General features: G+C 42.4%; 1 protein-coding gene across 9 annotated transcripts in view; it reads right to left on the minus strand.

Annotated features, from left to right (window-relative positions):
• The window catches only part of PDPK1 (3-phosphoinositide dependent protein kinase 1), an 88,520-nt gene that overhangs the window by 11,775 nt on the left and 57,479 nt on the right, over nt 1-19,266 (minus strand). For 7 of the 9 annotated variants that reach the window (XM_038420677.2, XM_038420678.2, XM_038420676.2 and 4 more), the window contains 5 exons: nt 14,519-14,616; nt 12,025-12,100; nt 10,396-10,464; nt 9,668-9,764; nt 8,703-8,876 (listed from right to left, as the gene is read on the minus strand). In XM_038420677.2, coding sequence (XP_038276605.1) covers nt 8,703-8,876; nt 9,668-9,764; nt 10,396-10,464; nt 12,025-12,100; nt 14,519-14,616 — 514 coding nt within the window. The remainder of the gene's footprint in view (nt 1-8,702; nt 8,877-9,667; nt 9,765-10,395; nt 10,465-12,024; nt 12,101-14,518; nt 14,617-19,266) is intronic. The other 2 variants (XM_043494180.1, XM_043494179.1) reach the window with 1 other exon arrangement.

Below are 19,266 nucleotides of genomic sequence, written 5' to 3' on the forward strand. Positions count from 1 at the left end.
CCCCATAAGAGGTGTAACAACAGGTATGTTCTCTTGCATACCATGGAACTCTGGGAGGTACAAAGAGTAGAATCCACAACACTACTTAGGTACCTACACAGATTTAGGTACCTAAATCCCATTTTTAGATGCCTAGATTCCCCATTGTGATCCACAAAACTCCCACTGAATTCTGTTGGTGCCTAAACTCACTTGGCACCTAAGTTTGTGTCTTTAGGCATATGCACTGCTGCCTCGCTCTAGGCGTTGTACACCCATCTCTCACCTGAGCCCCAGGGGAAGACAGGCACTCAGATTCCTAACATGCCCGATTTGATAGCCACACTCAGAGGGTGCCTGCTGGATCAGGCCCCCTAAAAAAAATAAATAAATAAAAATAAAAATTGAGGAGGTGGTTGGCTGCTGTTGCTGCCATGGCCCACCTCATAACTTTTAGCCCAGTGATTACAGCACTTGCCTGGGATGTGGGAGACCCAGCTTCAATTTGGCTCTCTGCCAGAGCAGGAAAGGATTTGAACTATGGGATATTCTGATGTGGGGGCTCTCTCAGTCTCTCTTGTTGAAGCTTTGCCACTGCGGATAAAGAAAGTGATTGGAGCAGGGAGACTCGAACCAGGGTTTACTGCCCCTGAATGAGCGCTCTGACCACTGGACTACAAAGCCCTTCCTACACTCTCTCTCTCTGGCCTAAATGCTCTTTATCCACTGTGGACCATCTTAACAGGAGAGACTGAGGTACTGTAACCAATGGGATAAACATTATAAGGTAGGCAGTTGCGCCAGCATCTGCAAAACGGCTGGTGGCAGTGGTTGCACGGAATGAGGCAGGTGCCTAAACTAGGAATCAGATTCCTGTTCATAGATCTCTAGTAGATCTGGGTGTCTCCCCAAAGCCTGGATGCAAGTGCCTGTCTCTGAGAAAGGGAAGGGGTTTAGAACAACAGCCTCTCCCACTGGCTAGACCAGGCAAGAAGTTGCCTAGTGTGCTGGTTTTTGTTGATTGCATTTTAAGGTGCTTCTCTCTCTCCGTTCACTGTATAGGGAATTTAGGCATCTAACTCCACTGTGTGGATCAGAGTGTTGTTTCTGTGATTTTCTAAGAGCCCAATTGTTAGGCACCATGATGCTCATCATAATAATGCCTAAATCCCTTTGTGGATTTCACCCACTGTCTTTTGATGCTCCTGATGAGCAGTGTCCACACCACTCCTCATACAGCTGCATATCTAAGCCTGTAATTTCAATCCAATCTGCTTTCAGTAAAAATCTCACACCCTGTCTACTAGTAAAAGGTCAAAAGTTCCACAAGTGGGGAGCACAATGAGAAAGCTTTGGAAGGAATTCCAATGACACAATGGATCAATCAATAACTTCTGTTTGGAGATTCAGAAGGAACAAGGAAACTATGATAACATCTTAGAAATAAAGGGACCCACCCATTCAATGCCATAAACTTCTCAAGAGAGACAAGCTTGGTGAGGCAATACCTTTTATTGGACCAATTTCTGTTGGTGAGAGAGCAAAGCTTAACTTTCAGGCTACAGAGAGCTCCTCGTCAGGTCTGGGTTCTCTGTAGCTCAAAAGCATGTCTCTCTCTCACCAACAGAAGTGAGCCCAATAAAAAAAAAAAAAATACTACCTCACCCATCTTGTCTCTGCTATCCTGGGACCAACAGGGCAACAACAACACTGCATAAAACTTCTCAAGAAAGATTGATGTGCTTTTACTGATTGCTACTAATTCCTGCACATTTCTGAGGACTCAGCTGAATGCATTTGAATTGCTGTTTATAAGCAAATGTCACCAATATATGGAAATTGCATTAGTTCCTCAACTCCTAACGATTGCAGTCAAGGTTTGCACTTGTTTAACAGAAATAGGTGAGTGCATGTGAAAATTGGAGGTTACAACAATTAGAGAAACTATTAAACCTAGGAGTAGAAGGGTTAATCTTACTAATTTTTCTCCTCGTCTTAGAATACAGTTTCTCAAGTAAACAGGTACCATTCTTAAACAAGCACAAATCCCAATTTTTTTTCCTGGTGAACTCTGAACACACCTTAATTGGTAGTGAATCTTTTTAATGCTGATTTCCTGTTATCTCTTGCAAAAAGTGGTCTCACTGCAGTGTGACAAACTTCAGCCTATTCTTGTTTCTGGGGTCTTTTCTTTATTAAGTCAGTTGCCCTGGTGTTATCAGGGATATCTTCCCAGCAACCGAAAGGGAGCCGATTTTACATTTTGGTGTGCTTTTGACTAAAAAAATTGTTATATGTAAATAATCTACTGCTATTTTAGTAAAATCTTGCAAGTAGGTATAGATATTACTCTGTCCCCTGATAGAACTGTTTATAGAACTTCTAATCAAGGCATCCTGAACAGTTACTATCTCACGTGGTTTAGTTTTAGATTGGAAGACTTAACTTATTGCCGAGATAATGATGTTGCTAGTAGTTTGGTTTCTTTGCATACAAAGCAAGACACTCCAACAGGTACACTGTGGGAGTACATATAATTCCGTAGTCAAGTTAATGATAGAAAAGTAAGAGAGGTGTCATCCAATGTTTCCTCTTATTTTTTCCACCCATGTGCGGAATACATTTTGTTATGTGCTCTGAGGTAATGTGCGGCTGTGCACCACCAGAAGAACAGAAAACTTAAATATATTTTTTAAATAAAAGTTACCAATAGGGATAATTACTCCAGACAGGACAGGTTAGGAGTTTTAGAACTCACTACTCAAAGAATTAAATTTAAGTGCAAGAGAGCAACAAAAATTATGAAATGCATAGACCAGTCAAAAAACTCAAACAGCAGCACTTCGAAAGAATAAAATTACAGAGAATATATGTGCATTGCAGGAAATACCAAGAAGTAACACCATCACAAGCATGTCTGTGTGTGTGTGAAGTTTGAGAGAGTCGCCATGCGCTGTCTCTTTAAGGCTCTCACTCACCGGAAGGCTGGTTCAGACCTCAGAGCTGCTTCGAGTCCCGAGCCCTGTCCTCTCTCACCTGCTCTGTGGAGATCGGGTACAGGGGCTGGGAGACACCCTGACATCAGCACCCCCTCTCCCTGCCCCACTCTGCACAGCTTGCAGGAGGGTCCTGGGAGCAGCTGCAGGAGGGAGGGGCACCTGAACACATGCTGTGTGTGCTGCCTGGCTCTGCTAATCAAGTGCACAGCACTTGATCACTCTTGGGAGTCCGCCTGACCGCGCAGCTGAGAGGGGACACAGGTGTCATCTGATTTGTAAAATATCTACAAAATCATGATTTCAATTATGTCACCCTCTGCAGCGTGCCGGGGGGGACTCACTGCCCCCCAAGTTCTCAGCTCCAGGTCTTCTGGCTCAGGGGCATAGAATAAAGATTTGGCTGCTTTAGAGAGGCACTTTCTGTGCCCTCAATGGCTGGAGGAGCTCGCTCTCCCCACCTCCAGAGGAGCTCTGTGCCCCCACTGATTGGGGGGGCCCTGCCTTGCTTGCCCCCATCTCTTGCGCACGCCTCTGCTCTATCTGGTGGAAATGCTGATAATACGTCATTGGAAATGGGTCGAGTTGGGTATAATTCAAAAGCCCTTTCCTCCCACAAGCACTACAGTACCAAACATGACAAACCTAGAAGAATCATGTAGATAGATATTTAAGAGAACACTTAAATATCAACATTTTTTCCAACTATACTTTAAACACCAGTATGACAAACATGCAGCCCTCACCAAGTTAAATTCTAACCCTCAACTGACTAATGTGATATCAGGTTAAACTCGGAACAGGATACCTGAGTAATTTGTTTAATGTTACAGATTACTATAAATGGAAGGAGTGCTTTCAGTCGATTTGCTATCATTGTCAAAAAAGCAGTTCAGTGGTGTTGATCATTAGCTTTGTTTATTATAACAAAAGGGTTATAATGAGGCACCGGTTAAGACATCAGCATCTAGTCAGAAATTACTGGAATCCATGCACAAACAGTATGCACAGTTACACAACATAATTAATTACAATCCCAAAGTAATGTATTACAAAGTCCTTGTTTTTACATTGATCTTGGTCATTTTTAGGTACCAATGGGGAGATGAAGAGTACTGTAGCCCATAGGGCTAGCTTGCTTATATATCTTTTCTTATGGGTCTGTTTGTTTTATTGTAAGATATATAGATTTGTACTAGAGTATTTCTGGCATCTCTGGGCTGTCGTCTCTCTCTCTGTGTCTGGAGATTACCTACATCATTTGTGACACAGCATCTTCTATCCCTGTACAATCACAGGTTTCAGAGTGGTAGCCGTGTTAGTCTATATCAGCAAAAACAACGAGGAGTCCTTGTGGCACCTTAGAGACTAACACATTTATTTGGGCATAAGCTTTCATGGGCTAGAACCCACTTCTTCATCAGATGCATGGAATGGAAAATGCTGTGTGCCAATTTGCCTTATCTCTAACACATTGCAAATCCAACTCCCTGGTTCGATCCAACAACTCACCATGGTTCGATTTATAGCTGTCCAGCGATCTTAGGCTGGCAGCCAGTCACACTCTGTCAACAGCAAGTTTTCTCGCCTGCCCCCTGTGCATAAGGCTGACTCCATTCTAACTTTTTCCTCAAACTCCTGGCCCTTTTTGGAAAAGTTCTACTCACTCCTCTGAAGCTACACGGGTAGCTGAGTTTTTTACCCCGAATAGCATTTCTTCACACAACGCACAGGCAACCTGTGGAACTCTTTGCCAGAGGATGTTGTGAAGGCCAAGACTATAACAGGGTTCAAAAAAGAGCTAGATAAATTCATGGAGGATAGGTCCATCAATGGCTATTAGCCAGGATGTGCAGGGATGGTGTTCCTAGACTATTTGCCAGAAGGTGGGAAGGGGCAACAGGGGATGGATCACTTGGTGATTACCTGTTCTGTTCATTCCTTCTGGGGCACTCGGCATTGGCCACTGTTGGAAGACAAGATACTGGGCTAGACAGACCTTTGGTCTGACCCACTATGACTATTCTTGTGATCTATGTTTGGGAATCCCCAGTGGTTGAATATGTGCTGTAGGACTCTTGTCTAACTAGCACTGTGGTCTTCTGAGAATCTCCTGTGCAATGAGTCTGCAGTGACGTTCTGGTGTCCAGGTAGGTATGTGGTTGAGATGTCATCGTTGTGTTGGATACACTAATTCTACAATTTTAGTGCTTTTGAGCATAGGCATTGTGACCTCACTTCCCCGTGTCTATTGATGGGAAACATGCAGGCAATGTTGTCCGTCATTACTCTCATGGTCTTTCATCTGATCAATAGTAGAAAGAGTTGGCATACGTTGCAGACTGCCCGTAGTTCTAAGAGGTTGATGTGCAATGTGGATTCTGATGGGGACCGTCTGCAGATGTGCTCCCCAACCAATTAGGGAAGCATCAGTTGGCAATATCAAGAACTGTGTGGGTTGGAGAAAGGGTACCCCCCGCATCCAGACATTTTGGGGTTGTGTACACCAGTCTAATGAAGACTTGATCTTGACTGGTATAGATAGGAGTTTAGGCTGTGTCTGTGGGGTATGTACGCTGTCCATAGCATGCCTGGAGACAGTGCATGTGTAATCTGGTGTGTTTTACCACAAACATGGCTGCTGCCATATGGCCAAGCAGTTGTAAGCACATTCTGGCAAAGATCTGTAGGCTGGTTTTCACGGTGGAGATGAGACTATGGCTGAAAATCTGTGAGCTGGGAGGAAGGCTCGGGTTCGTTTAGCAACCAGCTGGGCCCCAATAAATTCCAGATGCTGTACTAGCGTCAATACTGATTTTTGTATGTTTATCTGGTGGTCGAGGTTCGAGAACAGGTTCATAATTTTTCTTATGGCTTCAACAGTGTCAATTCTGGTCAGAGCTTTGAGGAGGCAGTCATCCATGTATGGGAATATTACAATTCCTTGTTTGCCCTCAAGTGCTGCCACCACCTCAAGGACTTTGGAAAATAGTTTGGGCACTGCAGAAAGGCCAAAGGGTAGTACCTTGCATTGGCAATGGTAGGACCACAGGACGAATCTGACGAATCACCTGGGGGAAGCGTTTATGGTGATATGGAAGCACACATCTTGGAGGTCGAGGGCCAAGAAACCATCCTGTTCCAGTGTTGGGATAATTGTTCATAGTGTGACCATCCTGAAGTGTTGTAGTTTGACAAACTTGTTGAGGTTCCTCAAGTCTAGGATATATCTCCACTTGCCGGATTTCTTTTGGATCAGAAAATAGTGGGAATAAAAACCTCTCTCTATATTGGAAAGGGACCAGTTCTACAGATCCCAGTCACAAAAGGTGGTTTGTTTCTTCTTGTAAGAAGTGTTCGTAAGAAGAGGGATGGGGTGGGGGCTAGGTGAATGGGAGAGAGGGGGAATGGAATAGAGTACTTTTTGTTGAAGATTAAGACCCACTTTTCTGAGGTGATTTGTTGCCATGATGGGTAGAAAGGGGCCAAGCAGTTGCCAAACTGATGGGCTATTAAAGATGGTTGCAGAAACTGGACCAAAGGGAGGCACCTCGGGACTTCAACCAAAGCTTCAAAATTATTGTTTTGAGGTGGATGAGTGAGGCATAGCCCCTTGTGCTGGCATCTGCCTGCACTTCGGAGGATGCCTCTGTCACCTGCATTGTGTGTCACAACTGCCACTGAGGGGTGAAATGTGTGGAGTGCAAGACCTTGGGGTAGGCTGGTATCTACCCAGTCTTCTCTTTGGCGCTGGCTTATATATGCGGAGTGAATGGAGTGTAGCTCTGGAGTCCTTTACAAAACATAAGGACTTGTCCGTGAGCTCAGCGAAGAGTTTATATCCTTCAAAGGGTAGATCCTTGACAGTGGTCTGCACTTCTCTGGAGAGCCCGGAGAGATGAAGCCATGATGCTCATCTCATCACAACCGATGTTGCAATAGTGTGAGCAGCTGTTTCTGCTGAGTCCAGAGAGTTTTGCAGTGTGTACAAGCCAGAAGTTGTCCTTCTATCATCACTGCCTGGAACTGCTCCTTTTTCTCGTCTTGGAGGTGTGGAAAGAATTTCTGGAATTTGGAATAGTTTGTGATTATATTTGGCTAGAAGTGCCTCACCGTTAGTGATACTGAACTAGAGTATAGCTGAAGAATATGCTTTACAACCAAAAAGAGGTCTAACCTCTTTCAGCCCGTTACAGGGGGTTGTTCTAGAGTGGTGTTGTCACCCCTTCTTTCGTACCGAATTGACAACAAGGGAGTTTGGAGTAGGGTGGGGAAAAATATTCCATGTCCTTAGTGGGGACACACTATTTCTTGTCCACTTGTTTGTAAGTGGATATTGACACTGGGGTCTGCCAGATCACTTTGGCGGGGTCCAATGGGTACTCATTGATCGGGAGTGCTATCTTTGAGAGCAACAGCACAAGTTGCTCAACAACTTCTTCAGAGAGATCGGAAGAAAAATCCACAATCCTGTGGAACAGTTCTTGGAACAGTTTAAAATCATCCGCCGATGCTGGAGGTGGTGGCATGATGCCCTCATTGGGGGACAATGAGAAGTGGATTGGTGGTGTAACCTCTTCCTCAGTTTCTTCCTTCTGCACCTCTAGTGCTTCTGGTTCAGAGTCAGGCAGTCTAGAGACTGATGAAGATGGAGAACGTATTAGTCTCTGGTCTGTTGACAGTTTGGGAAAGTGCGCCATACATGCAGCCCATAGGGCCAATGTGAGGGAACTGGCATATGGGGTTTCATCCATGGTGGATCATACCAGAGACCTGGTTCGCTGCTAGTCTCCAGGTATTGAGGATGAGAAGATGATTCTCTGTGTGGATGCCCTTGATATGATGGTGGAGTGTGCAATGCAATGGAGTACTCCTCCTCTTCCTCCTAGAGAAGAGTGGTGCTGTCCTCAGTGGTGAAGGGGAGTAGGGTTGTGTCTCCAGGGAAGAGGCATGAGCTGCAGGAAGCTTGTTATGGAGAAGAGGCAACTTGGGTGCGAGATGAACAGGTCCCGTGGGTATCAAAACTCCTGTGGTAGCTGCAGGAGCATCCTCAGCACCAGTGGCTGTGTAGAAACTGGGGGCATTGTCGTTGCCAAGTGGCCAGTAGATGGTGCCTAAGGTCATGTTGGTGCAGAGGACTTGATCAGTACTGGGGGCTTGGTCAAAATTCTTGCACTGTCTTTCTTGGTTCCAAGTGACAGTGTTTCCGTCTGTGGTCCTTGGACCTCTCCTTAGCACCGATACTGGAGGTGCGCAGATGGATGTGGGAGCAAAGTCTCACCCCTGAAGATGTTGAGGCTACTGACCTTGCAGGGAATGCCTTTCTCTGAGGCAGTTCCTTAGAGGGTGAACTAGTGGCCCATTTCTTTTCATCTGGGTGAAAAAGAGTAGACTTTCTCTTGGTGGTATGTGGCGAATGAGGGTTGGCTGATGATCATGCTGATAGCGATCGTCACGTGAGAGGCATTGGGGCCAGGGTCTGAGGTTGGCCAGAGAGCTCTCCATTAGTAAAAAAGTTTTAGCTTCTGGACTGAGCCTTCAATTTGAAGCACTGGGTACACTTTTGTGAGACGTGTCCCTCACGAGACAGCATATGTACCGTGAGTGACCGTCGCTCATGGGGATGGCCTCATGACGGAATAGTTTTAATAAAAATATTATCTTGGCAAGAATTAATCTGCTGTATGTAAAGGTCTCAAGTTGCAATGTAGCAAAATTGACACTTACATTTCCATAGCAATCCTCATCATCTTCGGACATAGCGGGTAAATACGCTGTGAGCTTTGGGGGTATCTGATGATGCAGATTCTCCCATGTAATGGATTCAAAGAATGGATGAGCCTTAAGAGGTCCATACCCTCCCATTTCTTCACAGCCTAATCTCTTTGTAGCATCCAGAACCTGGACAAGTTAAAATGAAGTTAGTACTTCTTTAAAATAATAGAAAGTAGTTTCAAAACAAATTTTAACTTTATAACAGCACAATGGCAATCCCTTCTGCGTTTTAACCGGCACATTAACATGCTGAACCCTGTGACTATTAGTCTGGCCAGCTTTAACAAATATGCACTGACTAAAAAGGTAAATATTTTCTGCAGGTTCATTTCACTTTTGCTTCTAATCCTCATTGATAAGACTGCATTTTTTTAATCCTCACACTATAAACATCCTACCATAATTCTATAGAAGGTATACTTACAATGGTGTGCGATATGGGCTAAGTACTCTGAAATGCAATGCAAATTAACTCTAATTTTACCAATAATAAAGCTAGTTCTGTCTAATAGCTAAAGAGATTTTTCAGACAAATAGTTTATCTCTTGGCAAATTGTATGATGCATTAAGAGTATAAAAAGTCTGTAAATTTGTGCTACAAGTCTGATGTGTTGTTTTGTGTGATTATCTAGAATAATTTGTTTCAACTTGACTAATAGATGTGTTCCCAGTACACACACTTTCTTCACAATTCAGAAGAAAGTAAATTTAAAATGCCGTTTAATAACTGATGCTTACTTTCAATATGACAAGTTTTCTCCCTATATGGCCAAGAACTTTAGGTTTCTTGTTAGTTTAAAGGGGGTTTGAGTGTTTATAGTAGTTTGGATACAAATGTAAGAAAACTTCATACATTCAGGACATTATGCAGTTCCTATGTAATTTATTCGTCTGACAATAATATAACGAATATTTACCAAAAGCTTTTCCACTAGGTCTTTTGCTTTGGGGAAGAATTTCTCTGGGAAGTCATATTCCAACTTAATTATCTTCTGAAATATAAGATATTCATTGCTGCAAGAAAACAAGTATAATATTTAGTCATCAGATGTTACCTAGGATACTTTTATCCTGGCATTACACAAGCCAAATAGTATATAGAATTTTTTTTTTTTTTTAAATCCATTGTTCTTTAAATGTTAAGGGCCAGATTCCAGCCTGCCCCTGTGAGGATGCTCAAAGACTATCAGAGGGAGACCCCAAGAAGCTTTCTCTCACCTTAACAGCCCTGAGCAAGGGATAGACAAAATTCATAAAGGGAGAATAATTCCCTACTTTTTGTACCCATTTGGGTACTAGATGCCTGAATGGGGGCAGGAATTCTGAAGTGAGCACAACTGACTCAGTAGAGAGATGGGAGTGTGCTATAACCTTTCATGGATTTGATAGCCACCATGGTGATGCGAACTGCATGGAAGCCCCTAGAGTATTTTGACTAGCCCCTGGGGACTCCTGGTTGCAGCAAGAGCACAATCTAGCCCAAAATTATTAAAGTAGTAGATATATTGAACAATGGTTAAAATCATTAATGAAAACATTCAGGAAATACTGTAGTTAATTTCCCTTGAAAATTGCAATTTAGTGAAAACTGAAACAAAAAACAAAACTGTAGTTTACATACAAGATATGATCTGAAGTCTCTTACCCAGCTCTAAATGGTGGCAATCCGGCTACAAGCTGGTAAATTATACATCCAAGAGCCCAGAGGTCAGAACTTTAAAGGGGGAAAAAGAGGAAAAAAAACAAAAAAAACCACATACTAGTTACTGTCCTCCTACAATAAGCCTTTATAATTTAAGTTAGACGGCATTTCTTATTCTCAACTTCTGTCAGTCAGGACACCAGTAACACATACAGCCAATGGAAGAGACTTGAATTCAGCACGATCCACACATTCTTCTTACTACACTATTTGGCAAGAAAAGCAGCTAGCAAAACTGGCTATAAAGAAATATAGATATGACAAAGGAAAACAGTAACCACTTCATAATACATAACCCAAGTATACATCTGAGCTTGCTTGTTCCTAAAACACTGCCAGCCAGCATACCTGACAGATCAACCAAAGGAACAGGAAAGCAACTACTGTTGCAATCTAAGGCACTGACTTGGATACAGCTGTGTGTGCTCCTCAAGAACTACTTCCCACTTCCCCATGTCTTTATACAAAACTCCTACCATCACAAAACAAATCTTTCATTGAAGACTTTCATTTATCTCCAAAAGGTTAATGAGACTAAACAGCATTTGAGGCATTTTTTAGGAGAATCACTCTGTAGCAAGATCTTTTTGATATGCTGGCTTGAAAAGATGATTAATCACTTTAACGCAACATACATTGCACCTACTTTGGTGAAAGACTTAACATTAACTTTTCTTTTTCAGGATAAGGCTATCTAAAGAGCCTACCCCAACTCAGAAAGTACAAGCTCCTTATAAAGACAGAGTGGATAAGGTCACTTCTAAAAGGAGATGGCTAACCTGCTAAAAAGTCCTTCACTAGCCAAACTCTCTAAAGCAGTGAATACAGACGGTATTAGCTGCATTAATTTTAAAAGCTGTAATATATACCTATTTCTAATCACTAATTTTCTGTTGTGGTGAAGGAATAGCCACATACCACAGCCTAAAACTGACTATGCAGGGTGGACAGAGACCAAGCTACATGGGATTCCTATGTGAAAAAGATCTTAAGGGTGAAATTGTGAAGGACACAAAGCTAACTCCTGAACTATACAAGAGCTCATGTGGAGCTCAGTGAAAACAAGTGGACTGAAGGGCCAGACCAGTGGACTAAACTTAATTGCAAGGGGGGGAGGGGGGAGTCATGACTCTCCTACCTATAGGAAAGGCAACACATTTCGTTGAATTTACAACAGAAGTTGCTCACGTTGGAGCTGACTTATGTTCAAAATGGACTGAGAAAGGATGGTGGCTATTTGGATGCAATACCATGTCTAAAACTTTTTGGTTTATTACTATATTTTCATGACATATATCCTTTTCACCATCAACTTCCTTCTCATGACACAATCTCAGTACTGTAGTAAGTCACTAAGTCTGTAGAACCCAGAACTCATGAACAATCCAGTAAGCCAGTGCTACACATGGAGCAACATTTGCCAAGAAGGAAATGTATCTTGATTTAAAATAACCAAGAGATGCTAAAGCAACATTTTTTAAAAGTAGAAGATATTTTAAATAAATATTTTAAAAGAGGAAAAATTTGTAAGCTAAGTCCATAAAATTCTCTACAAACACAAAGACTACTTACCTTTTGCAGGCAGATTTTTCTGTCAATAATTCCGGAGAAACGTATTGCGCTGTCCCTACAAATGAGTTTGCCCGTGCTGGGAGAAAAGGGAAAAAGAGATAAGTAAACCCTTAATTAGATAAACCAAAATTTTAATCTATTGAATAGTATGTAAGGCTACAGAACCTACCCAAATTCTGTGTCTACAGTAAGTGTTTGGATAGGCAATTACAAAAATTTTTCCCTCCACTTTTATTCTTGGTAAAGGATAGGCAAATAGGCATTTTGACTGGGCTAGTAGATTTTAACAGTTTTGCCAGACTGTGCTACAGGATATTACAGTTCAAATATGTTGGAGTTATCACATCTCTTAAAAAGGAGCTCATTCAGCTTGTGTTCTGTTACTTTGTGTTTCCTGCCTCTTCCCAGTGCCTAGCACTTTATAAGCCACACTCCTGGCGCCCAGCATAGTATAAACCACACCTGCTGGGCTCCTCTGATGTTGCTAGCTTGTGCTGCAACTAATCCATTGCTTCACTCGTAGCACATGCATCACTCACCAGAAAACAAACCTGTTGGATGAACGGCAAGACTGTCTGGTGTCACTGGAGGGCATATATTGTGGTGGCATCAGGCTACCAAGATTTGTATTGAGGGAGGAAGAGAAAGTGCTACTGGAAGCAAGGAACCCCCATTTCCATTTACATTTAGCAACTCTTGGCAGTAATTTGGAGAATCTTGGCCCTGAACACACAAGACTTGGGAATTACTCCTTTCTGCCCCCTCCTCTCCGAGAAGTACTGAAAAAGCCATGAGCTTAAGTTCAAATAGTTACTCAAAATTCTTCCTCAGGACAGTGCCTTGTTATAATCAGTACTATATTCTATGCTCCTTTACCTAAATGAAGGATGTATATTGCATAAAACAACACGATGGCTTTGTGTTCACCTCATGCTATTCTTACTTTTCAGTCTATTGAAGAGCAAGGCAAATCTGCAAGTTGTTACAGTGCGCAGCAGTTTCAAGGCAACCTTTAAGATGGTCATTTATTAATAACTCTTATCCAAGACTTTTTGTTGATAAATTGTATAGTCGTTTGACCACATTTTAGTTTATTATGAAATATATTTGAGATCAAATAACTAATGTCAATCAGGTTTTTTGCTGTGACACAAAATATAGTACAGTAAAAAGTTTTATATGATACCAGTCTCCAGGAAGCAGTCCCATCCAGTGTTGTTACATTCACCTTAAACAGAAGGTGTGCTCCCGAAGTTACGCCCCAAAGCCATTTTTTTCTACCCTACTTATTTACAAATACAAGGTACTATGTACATCACAAACTAAATTTAACCAATCAGCTTTCTACCTGATTTTTCTGGTAGTATGGTGTACTTATCTTTGGGTTCTAAACACAGGCATTTGAAATACCAAGAGTGTAACAGCATCTCATAGGTTTGTACTAGGATACAACAATCCTCTATCTTATCCTCTTTCTTTGGGACATTCCAATACTGGCTTGTGAGAGTAACTCTCTACCTGCCCTGGTTAAAAAAAAAAAAAAAAAATCATAGGAAAGTTGCCAGGATCAGGACAAACAAGACAGGAGGTACACCATACTACCAAAAAAACAAAGCAGAAAGCTGATTGGTTAAATGTAGTTTGTGACGATGTTCACAAGTACCTTGTACTTGTAACAGATAGGGTATAAAAAGTATATTTATATAGGTAACTACATATACTTATGTGCTATATATACACACACTACACACACACATATATATGTGTGCACGCCAGCCATCATATATTGATCATTTCTTTGTCTGAAATGTTTAAAAACACACTACAGTACAATCTCACAGACCCTGCCATTATACAGAAGATTGTTTTTAAAAAAAAACTATTACAAATTAAATCCCCAAATGGTGGACATTTCCCAGTATGTTATCTCAGTAACATAGTAGTCATCAGCAAAAGCCAGCTTAATGCTAGTTATATTGTTTTAAAAGATACCAAAACAAGACCTCAGTGAGTTTAATACCTTGTGTTTTCAGTAATAATCTACCATCATTAATTGCACAAAATATCTGCCTCTCTCACATTTTAATTTAAATCACTGCCATGGGAGACATCCTAGCACATATAATCAGAAAAGACAAGAGGTTTTTCTGGACAGCCAGAAGGATATACTGTTTTGTTTCTTTTCTTCAGAAACACAGAAGAAATAATTAAGCTCCCTTTCCTATATTTTAAACTGGAGAGAAAATTGGCTTTATTCAAAACAAACTCTACTAGTTCTAAATTCACACTTTATGAGCCGATCCACCTAAGCAGAAGTTTAGAGTCAGAATTGTTTTAGGACAACAAAACTATATCTAGACTATGGTATAATCACATGCAGTGTTCAAAGTCGAGGACAGTTTAACTTAAATTCAAGAGATTTACATTTCAGGGAACTACTTTTTCTTGAGTTGTTCACTGGGATACAGGATCAGAGATATGAACAATTGCATACCTTGTCTACTATCTGCAGATAATACTTTTGCTGTTCCAAAGTCTGTTATTTGAATGTGCATCTCTTCATTTAACAAAATGTTCTCTGGCTTAAGGTCCCTGAAAAAGGGAGTCTCAAATTTAAAATTAAACATGTGAAAACCAGATATTACATTTCAATTCTGAAGTTAACAATATCCTTAAAATGAATTCTGCAGGTCATAACACTGTATATACAAACCTTTGTACATATAATTAATCCATCAAGAAACCACAGGAACTGTGTAAATATTACTGTGGCAATTTTTATTTGACCTGGAGAAATCAACATTCATAGCGGGGATAGCAGATTTCATAAAACCCACTAATTTTTCTATAAGTTAAAAGGAGTTAATCACAAAATGGAAGTCAACAGGCATCTCACTTGTTCAAAAAAATCCACCAAAAAGAGTAGGACAACTGTAAACCTTACATTTAAAGAACATATGACAGACTGATATGGTAATACGGATGTGAAATTTACACTACTTGACTATAACACAAAACATCACTAAGTATGAAATATCATTGGCCCAAAAATGATCATCCCACAAAACTAAATGAATGGGACAAATGAAAACTATACTAAGGCCATAATTGTGCAAAGACTTATGCACATGCTTAACTTCACACATGGACTTCTGCAGGCCTCCAGTTGCGATAAAAAACAAGACCATGTCAACCAACCAACATCTAGCTGCAGCAGGATTCTGTAGTTAAAACTTACGAAGTGGCTCTACTTAACAGTTTTCAGAGTAGCAGCCGTGTTAGTCTGTATTCGCAAAAAGAAAAGGAGTACTTGTGGCACCTTAGAGACTAACAAATTTATTAGAGCATAAGCTTTCGTGAGCTACAGCTCACTACTAACAAATTTATTAGAGCATAAGCTTTCGTGAGCTACAGCTCACTTCATCCGACGAAGTGAGCTGTAGCTCACGAAAGCTTATGCTCTAATAAATGTGTTAGTCTCTAAGGTGCCACAAGTACTCCTTTTCTTTCTACTTAACAGTAAACATGAAAAACAGCATTGTAGGGTTTCACATTTATTGTGTCATTGTTGTATCAAAATTTCCCCAGTTTACAAGATTTTTTTTTTTTTTTTTAAAAAAAGCAAGCTTTCTTCCAAGTGCTAGCCCTTAAAACTCAGACTGAGATCCAAAAGTCAAGCTGGGGTCTTTCTGGCTCGTGCTTCATCAGTAAAAACTTTGCAAGACCAATGCTGCTTTCAGTAATCCTTGTGCAATATGATTTTCTTCAGATCATGCCAGTTACATCTGTGCAACAAAATTATTTTTAATGGCAGATTTCAACCAAGAGCAGAATTTGGTGGCAATGCACCTGAATAATTCTGTTAATGATAAAACAACCAGAAGGTAGTCCAGTTCATTCTCCCACAGCCATTTCAACTCTGCAGAGCTGACAGAAGTGAAAACTGATTGAATACACACAGGAAACAGATCTTCTGAAAAAGTAAGGTTACTTATGTTACAGTAACTCAAGTTATTCAAGATGTCTTTGTCCATACAGATCCCACTGTTTGTGTGTGCCTCTCCATGCATGCAAGTCCACAATCTTTTAGCCAGCAGTGGCCACTGGAAGATTGGCATTAGGGTGTGCAGGGCACATGCATGTCTTTTCCCCCACTTACAAGTGCATAAAGGCCGGAGCAGTCCCAACTACCGCACAGTTCCTTCAGTAATATTGATATCTAGGATGACGACTGTTAGTAGGGAAGGATGGCAGGTCATAGGATCCATATGAACGAAAGCATCTTGAAGAAATTTCTCACCTTGTGCAATAACGATGGGTCTTCAAGATGTGTCCCCCTATGGGTGCACCACCGTAGGTGTGTGTGCATCCCTGCACTGCTGATCTGAGAACTTCAGGAACAGTGTCCATTAGAATATCAGGGTTGGAAGGGACCTCAGGAGGTCATCTAGTCCAACCCCCTGCTCAAAGCCTCAAACCAATCCCCAACTAAATCATCCCAGCCAGGGCTTTGTCAAGCCTGACCTTAAAAACTTCTAAGGAAGGAGATTCTCCACCTCCCTAGGTAACCCATTCCAGTGTTTCACCACCCTCCTAGTCAAAAAGGTTTTCCTAATATCCAACCTAAACCTCCCACGCTGCAACTTGAGACCATTATTCCTCGTTCTGTCATCTGCTACCACTGAGAACAGTCTAGATCCATCCTCTTTGGAACCCCCTTTCAGGTAGTTGAAAGCAGCTATCAAATCCCCCCCTCATTCTTCTCTTCCGCAGACTAAACAATCCCAGTTCCCTCAGCCTCTCCTCATAAGTCATGTGTTCCAGTCCCCTACTCATTTTTGTTGCCCTCCGTTGGAAGTTTTCCAATTTTACCACATCCTTCTTGTAGTGTGGGGCCCAAAACTGGACACTACTCCAGATGAGGCCTCACCAATGTCGAATAGAGGGGAACGATCACATCCCTTCATCTGCTGGCAATGCCCCTACTTATACATCCCAAAATGCCATTGGCTTTCTTGGCAACAAGGGCACACTGTTGACTCATATCCAGCTTCTCGTCCACTGTAACCCCTAGGTCCTTTTCTGCAGAACTGCTGCCTAGCCATTTGGTCCCTTGTCTGTAGCGGTGCATGGGATTCTTCCGTCCTAAGTGCAGGACTCTGCACTTGTCCTTGTTGAACCTCATCAGATTTCTTTTGGCCCAATCCTCTAATTTGTCTAGGTCCCTCTGTATCCTATCCCTACCCTCCAGCATATGTACCTGAATATGCACTCTCTCTCCTTGTGCTGTGCCACGAGTCTTGTCAGCATGCATGGGCTAACCCCCGTCTGTTCCTTCTCCACCGCAGAGTTATAGACAAGAACTCTAAAGTAGAGGGTAGGAGTTCGAGTTGTGGAGCACCTATAGGGGCATGCATCTCAAAGAACCACTGTTACTGCATGTAATAGGGCCCCCTTTGCTCTTGCCTCTGCTCTGTTCCAAAAACCACTCACTCAGAGACCTTCTGGCTCAGCAATCACCAGTGCAGTTTATTTACAGGGTGCAATTCCCACCACCTTCTCAACACGTACAGCTTGGGGGTTTCAGTCTGAAGGACTTTCCAACCTCTGCAGCCAGGAGAGAAGAGCTACCACTCTCCTTCCACTCTCTGCCTTCCCCCTTTGTCTGCTCCCCGGCTTCCTTCCTCTGAGACTTTTATGGAGCTCTGGGCTAATTAGGCTGGCAGCTATTTCCCTTTTGTCAATCAGGTTCAGGTTTCTCTAGTCAGCTCCAATTTCCTTAACTGAAGCTGGCGTGACATAGGGCTGCCTCACGTGTTCCTGCTAGCTCCCTGTCACACTGCACAAGGTGAGTAACTTCCTCCTCTGCTTCAAGTAGTGTCCCTCTGGGTGTTCTACTGTCAGTGACAGCGCCGTGGAGCTGAAGATGGCACTGAAGGTGGAGTCCCCAGTAATTGCATAGTGTTCTGCGAAAGTTTCGATTGTCGCCCATGTTGCAACGCTACATATCTCGGAGATGGAGATGTTCTTGAAGGTGACGGAAGAAGAGATAGACTTGGTGGAGTGTGCATGAATAGTCTGGAGGGGTCATGCTGCGAACTTGGTAAAACTGTCTGATGCAATTCAAGACTCACTTGGAGCACCATAGGGCTAATATTGCGGAGACCGTGGATCTTTTTGCAATGGAGAGGAAAAGCCTAGGGGACTTCTTGAAGGCCTTCGTCCTATGCAGGTAGAAGGCCAGGGTTCTCCTGACATCTGGAGCATGTAGTATAGCCTCCCTCTTGTCCTGGTAAGCCTTGAGGTAGAAGACTGGAAGGTGAATCAATTGACTCATGTGAAACAGAGAGATTACCTTTGGGATGAATTTTGGACGTGGCCTGAGTGTAACCTTGTTCAGAAAAGAAAAAACATCACAGTGAGGGGGGAGTTGAGCTATCAGAGCTGCTCTCTCTCTCCTGTTCTCGACTGAGATAATTGCTACCAGGAAGGCCATTTTCATTGACAAGTACATCAACAAACAGATGGCTATGGGTTCAAAAGGAGGCCTAGTCAGTTCTTTCAGCACCAGGTTTAGGTCCCAGGTAGGGATAGGAAGCGGAGGCTGTGGGAAAAGGTTTACTATACCTCTAAGGAACCTTTTAGTACTTAGGTCTGGCAGCACTGAGTAGCCTTCTACAGGTTGGTGGAAAGTTGTTATAGCCACTAAGTGACCCCTAAGAGGGCTTAGAGATAGTCCTGACCATTTTAGGGTCAAAGCATAGTCTAGGATATGTGGAAGAGTTGTGAATGTTGGGGAGATTTTTTAGTACATGCACCAAGTCTGAAACCTGGACCATTTCTGCAGGTAAGTATGTCATGTCATTCCTATTGTGTAATAGTACCTCTTGTACCTCCCTTGAACAGAACCTTTCTCGGTGTTGGAACCAAGCAGAAGCCATGCCTTGATGCAGAAAATCCCCCAAGTTTGGATGTTTGGTACATCCTCCATTCTGCGAGAGAAGGTGCGAGATGGCCATAAGAGGAATCAGCAGGAACACCACAAGCTGTACCAGGTCTGTCTCTGCCAAGTAGGAGTAATCAAAATGACATGAGCACCATCCCTTTTTATTTTCAGCAGGACTTCAAAGGTAGGGGAAATAGAGTAAAGGCAGAGAGAAGGTCCTTGTTCCAGGGGAGGAGAGCAGCATCACCCAGGGAGTGCTGTCCCATCCCCGTTCTGGAGCAACAGTGTGGACATTT

Source organism: Dermochelys coriacea, chromosome 10 (genome assembly GCF_009764565.3).
Source record: "Dermochelys coriacea isolate rDerCor1 chromosome 10, rDerCor1.pri.v4, whole genome shotgun sequence".
Classification (NCBI taxonomy): domain Eukaryota; kingdom Metazoa; phylum Chordata; order Testudines; family Dermochelyidae; genus Dermochelys; species Dermochelys coriacea.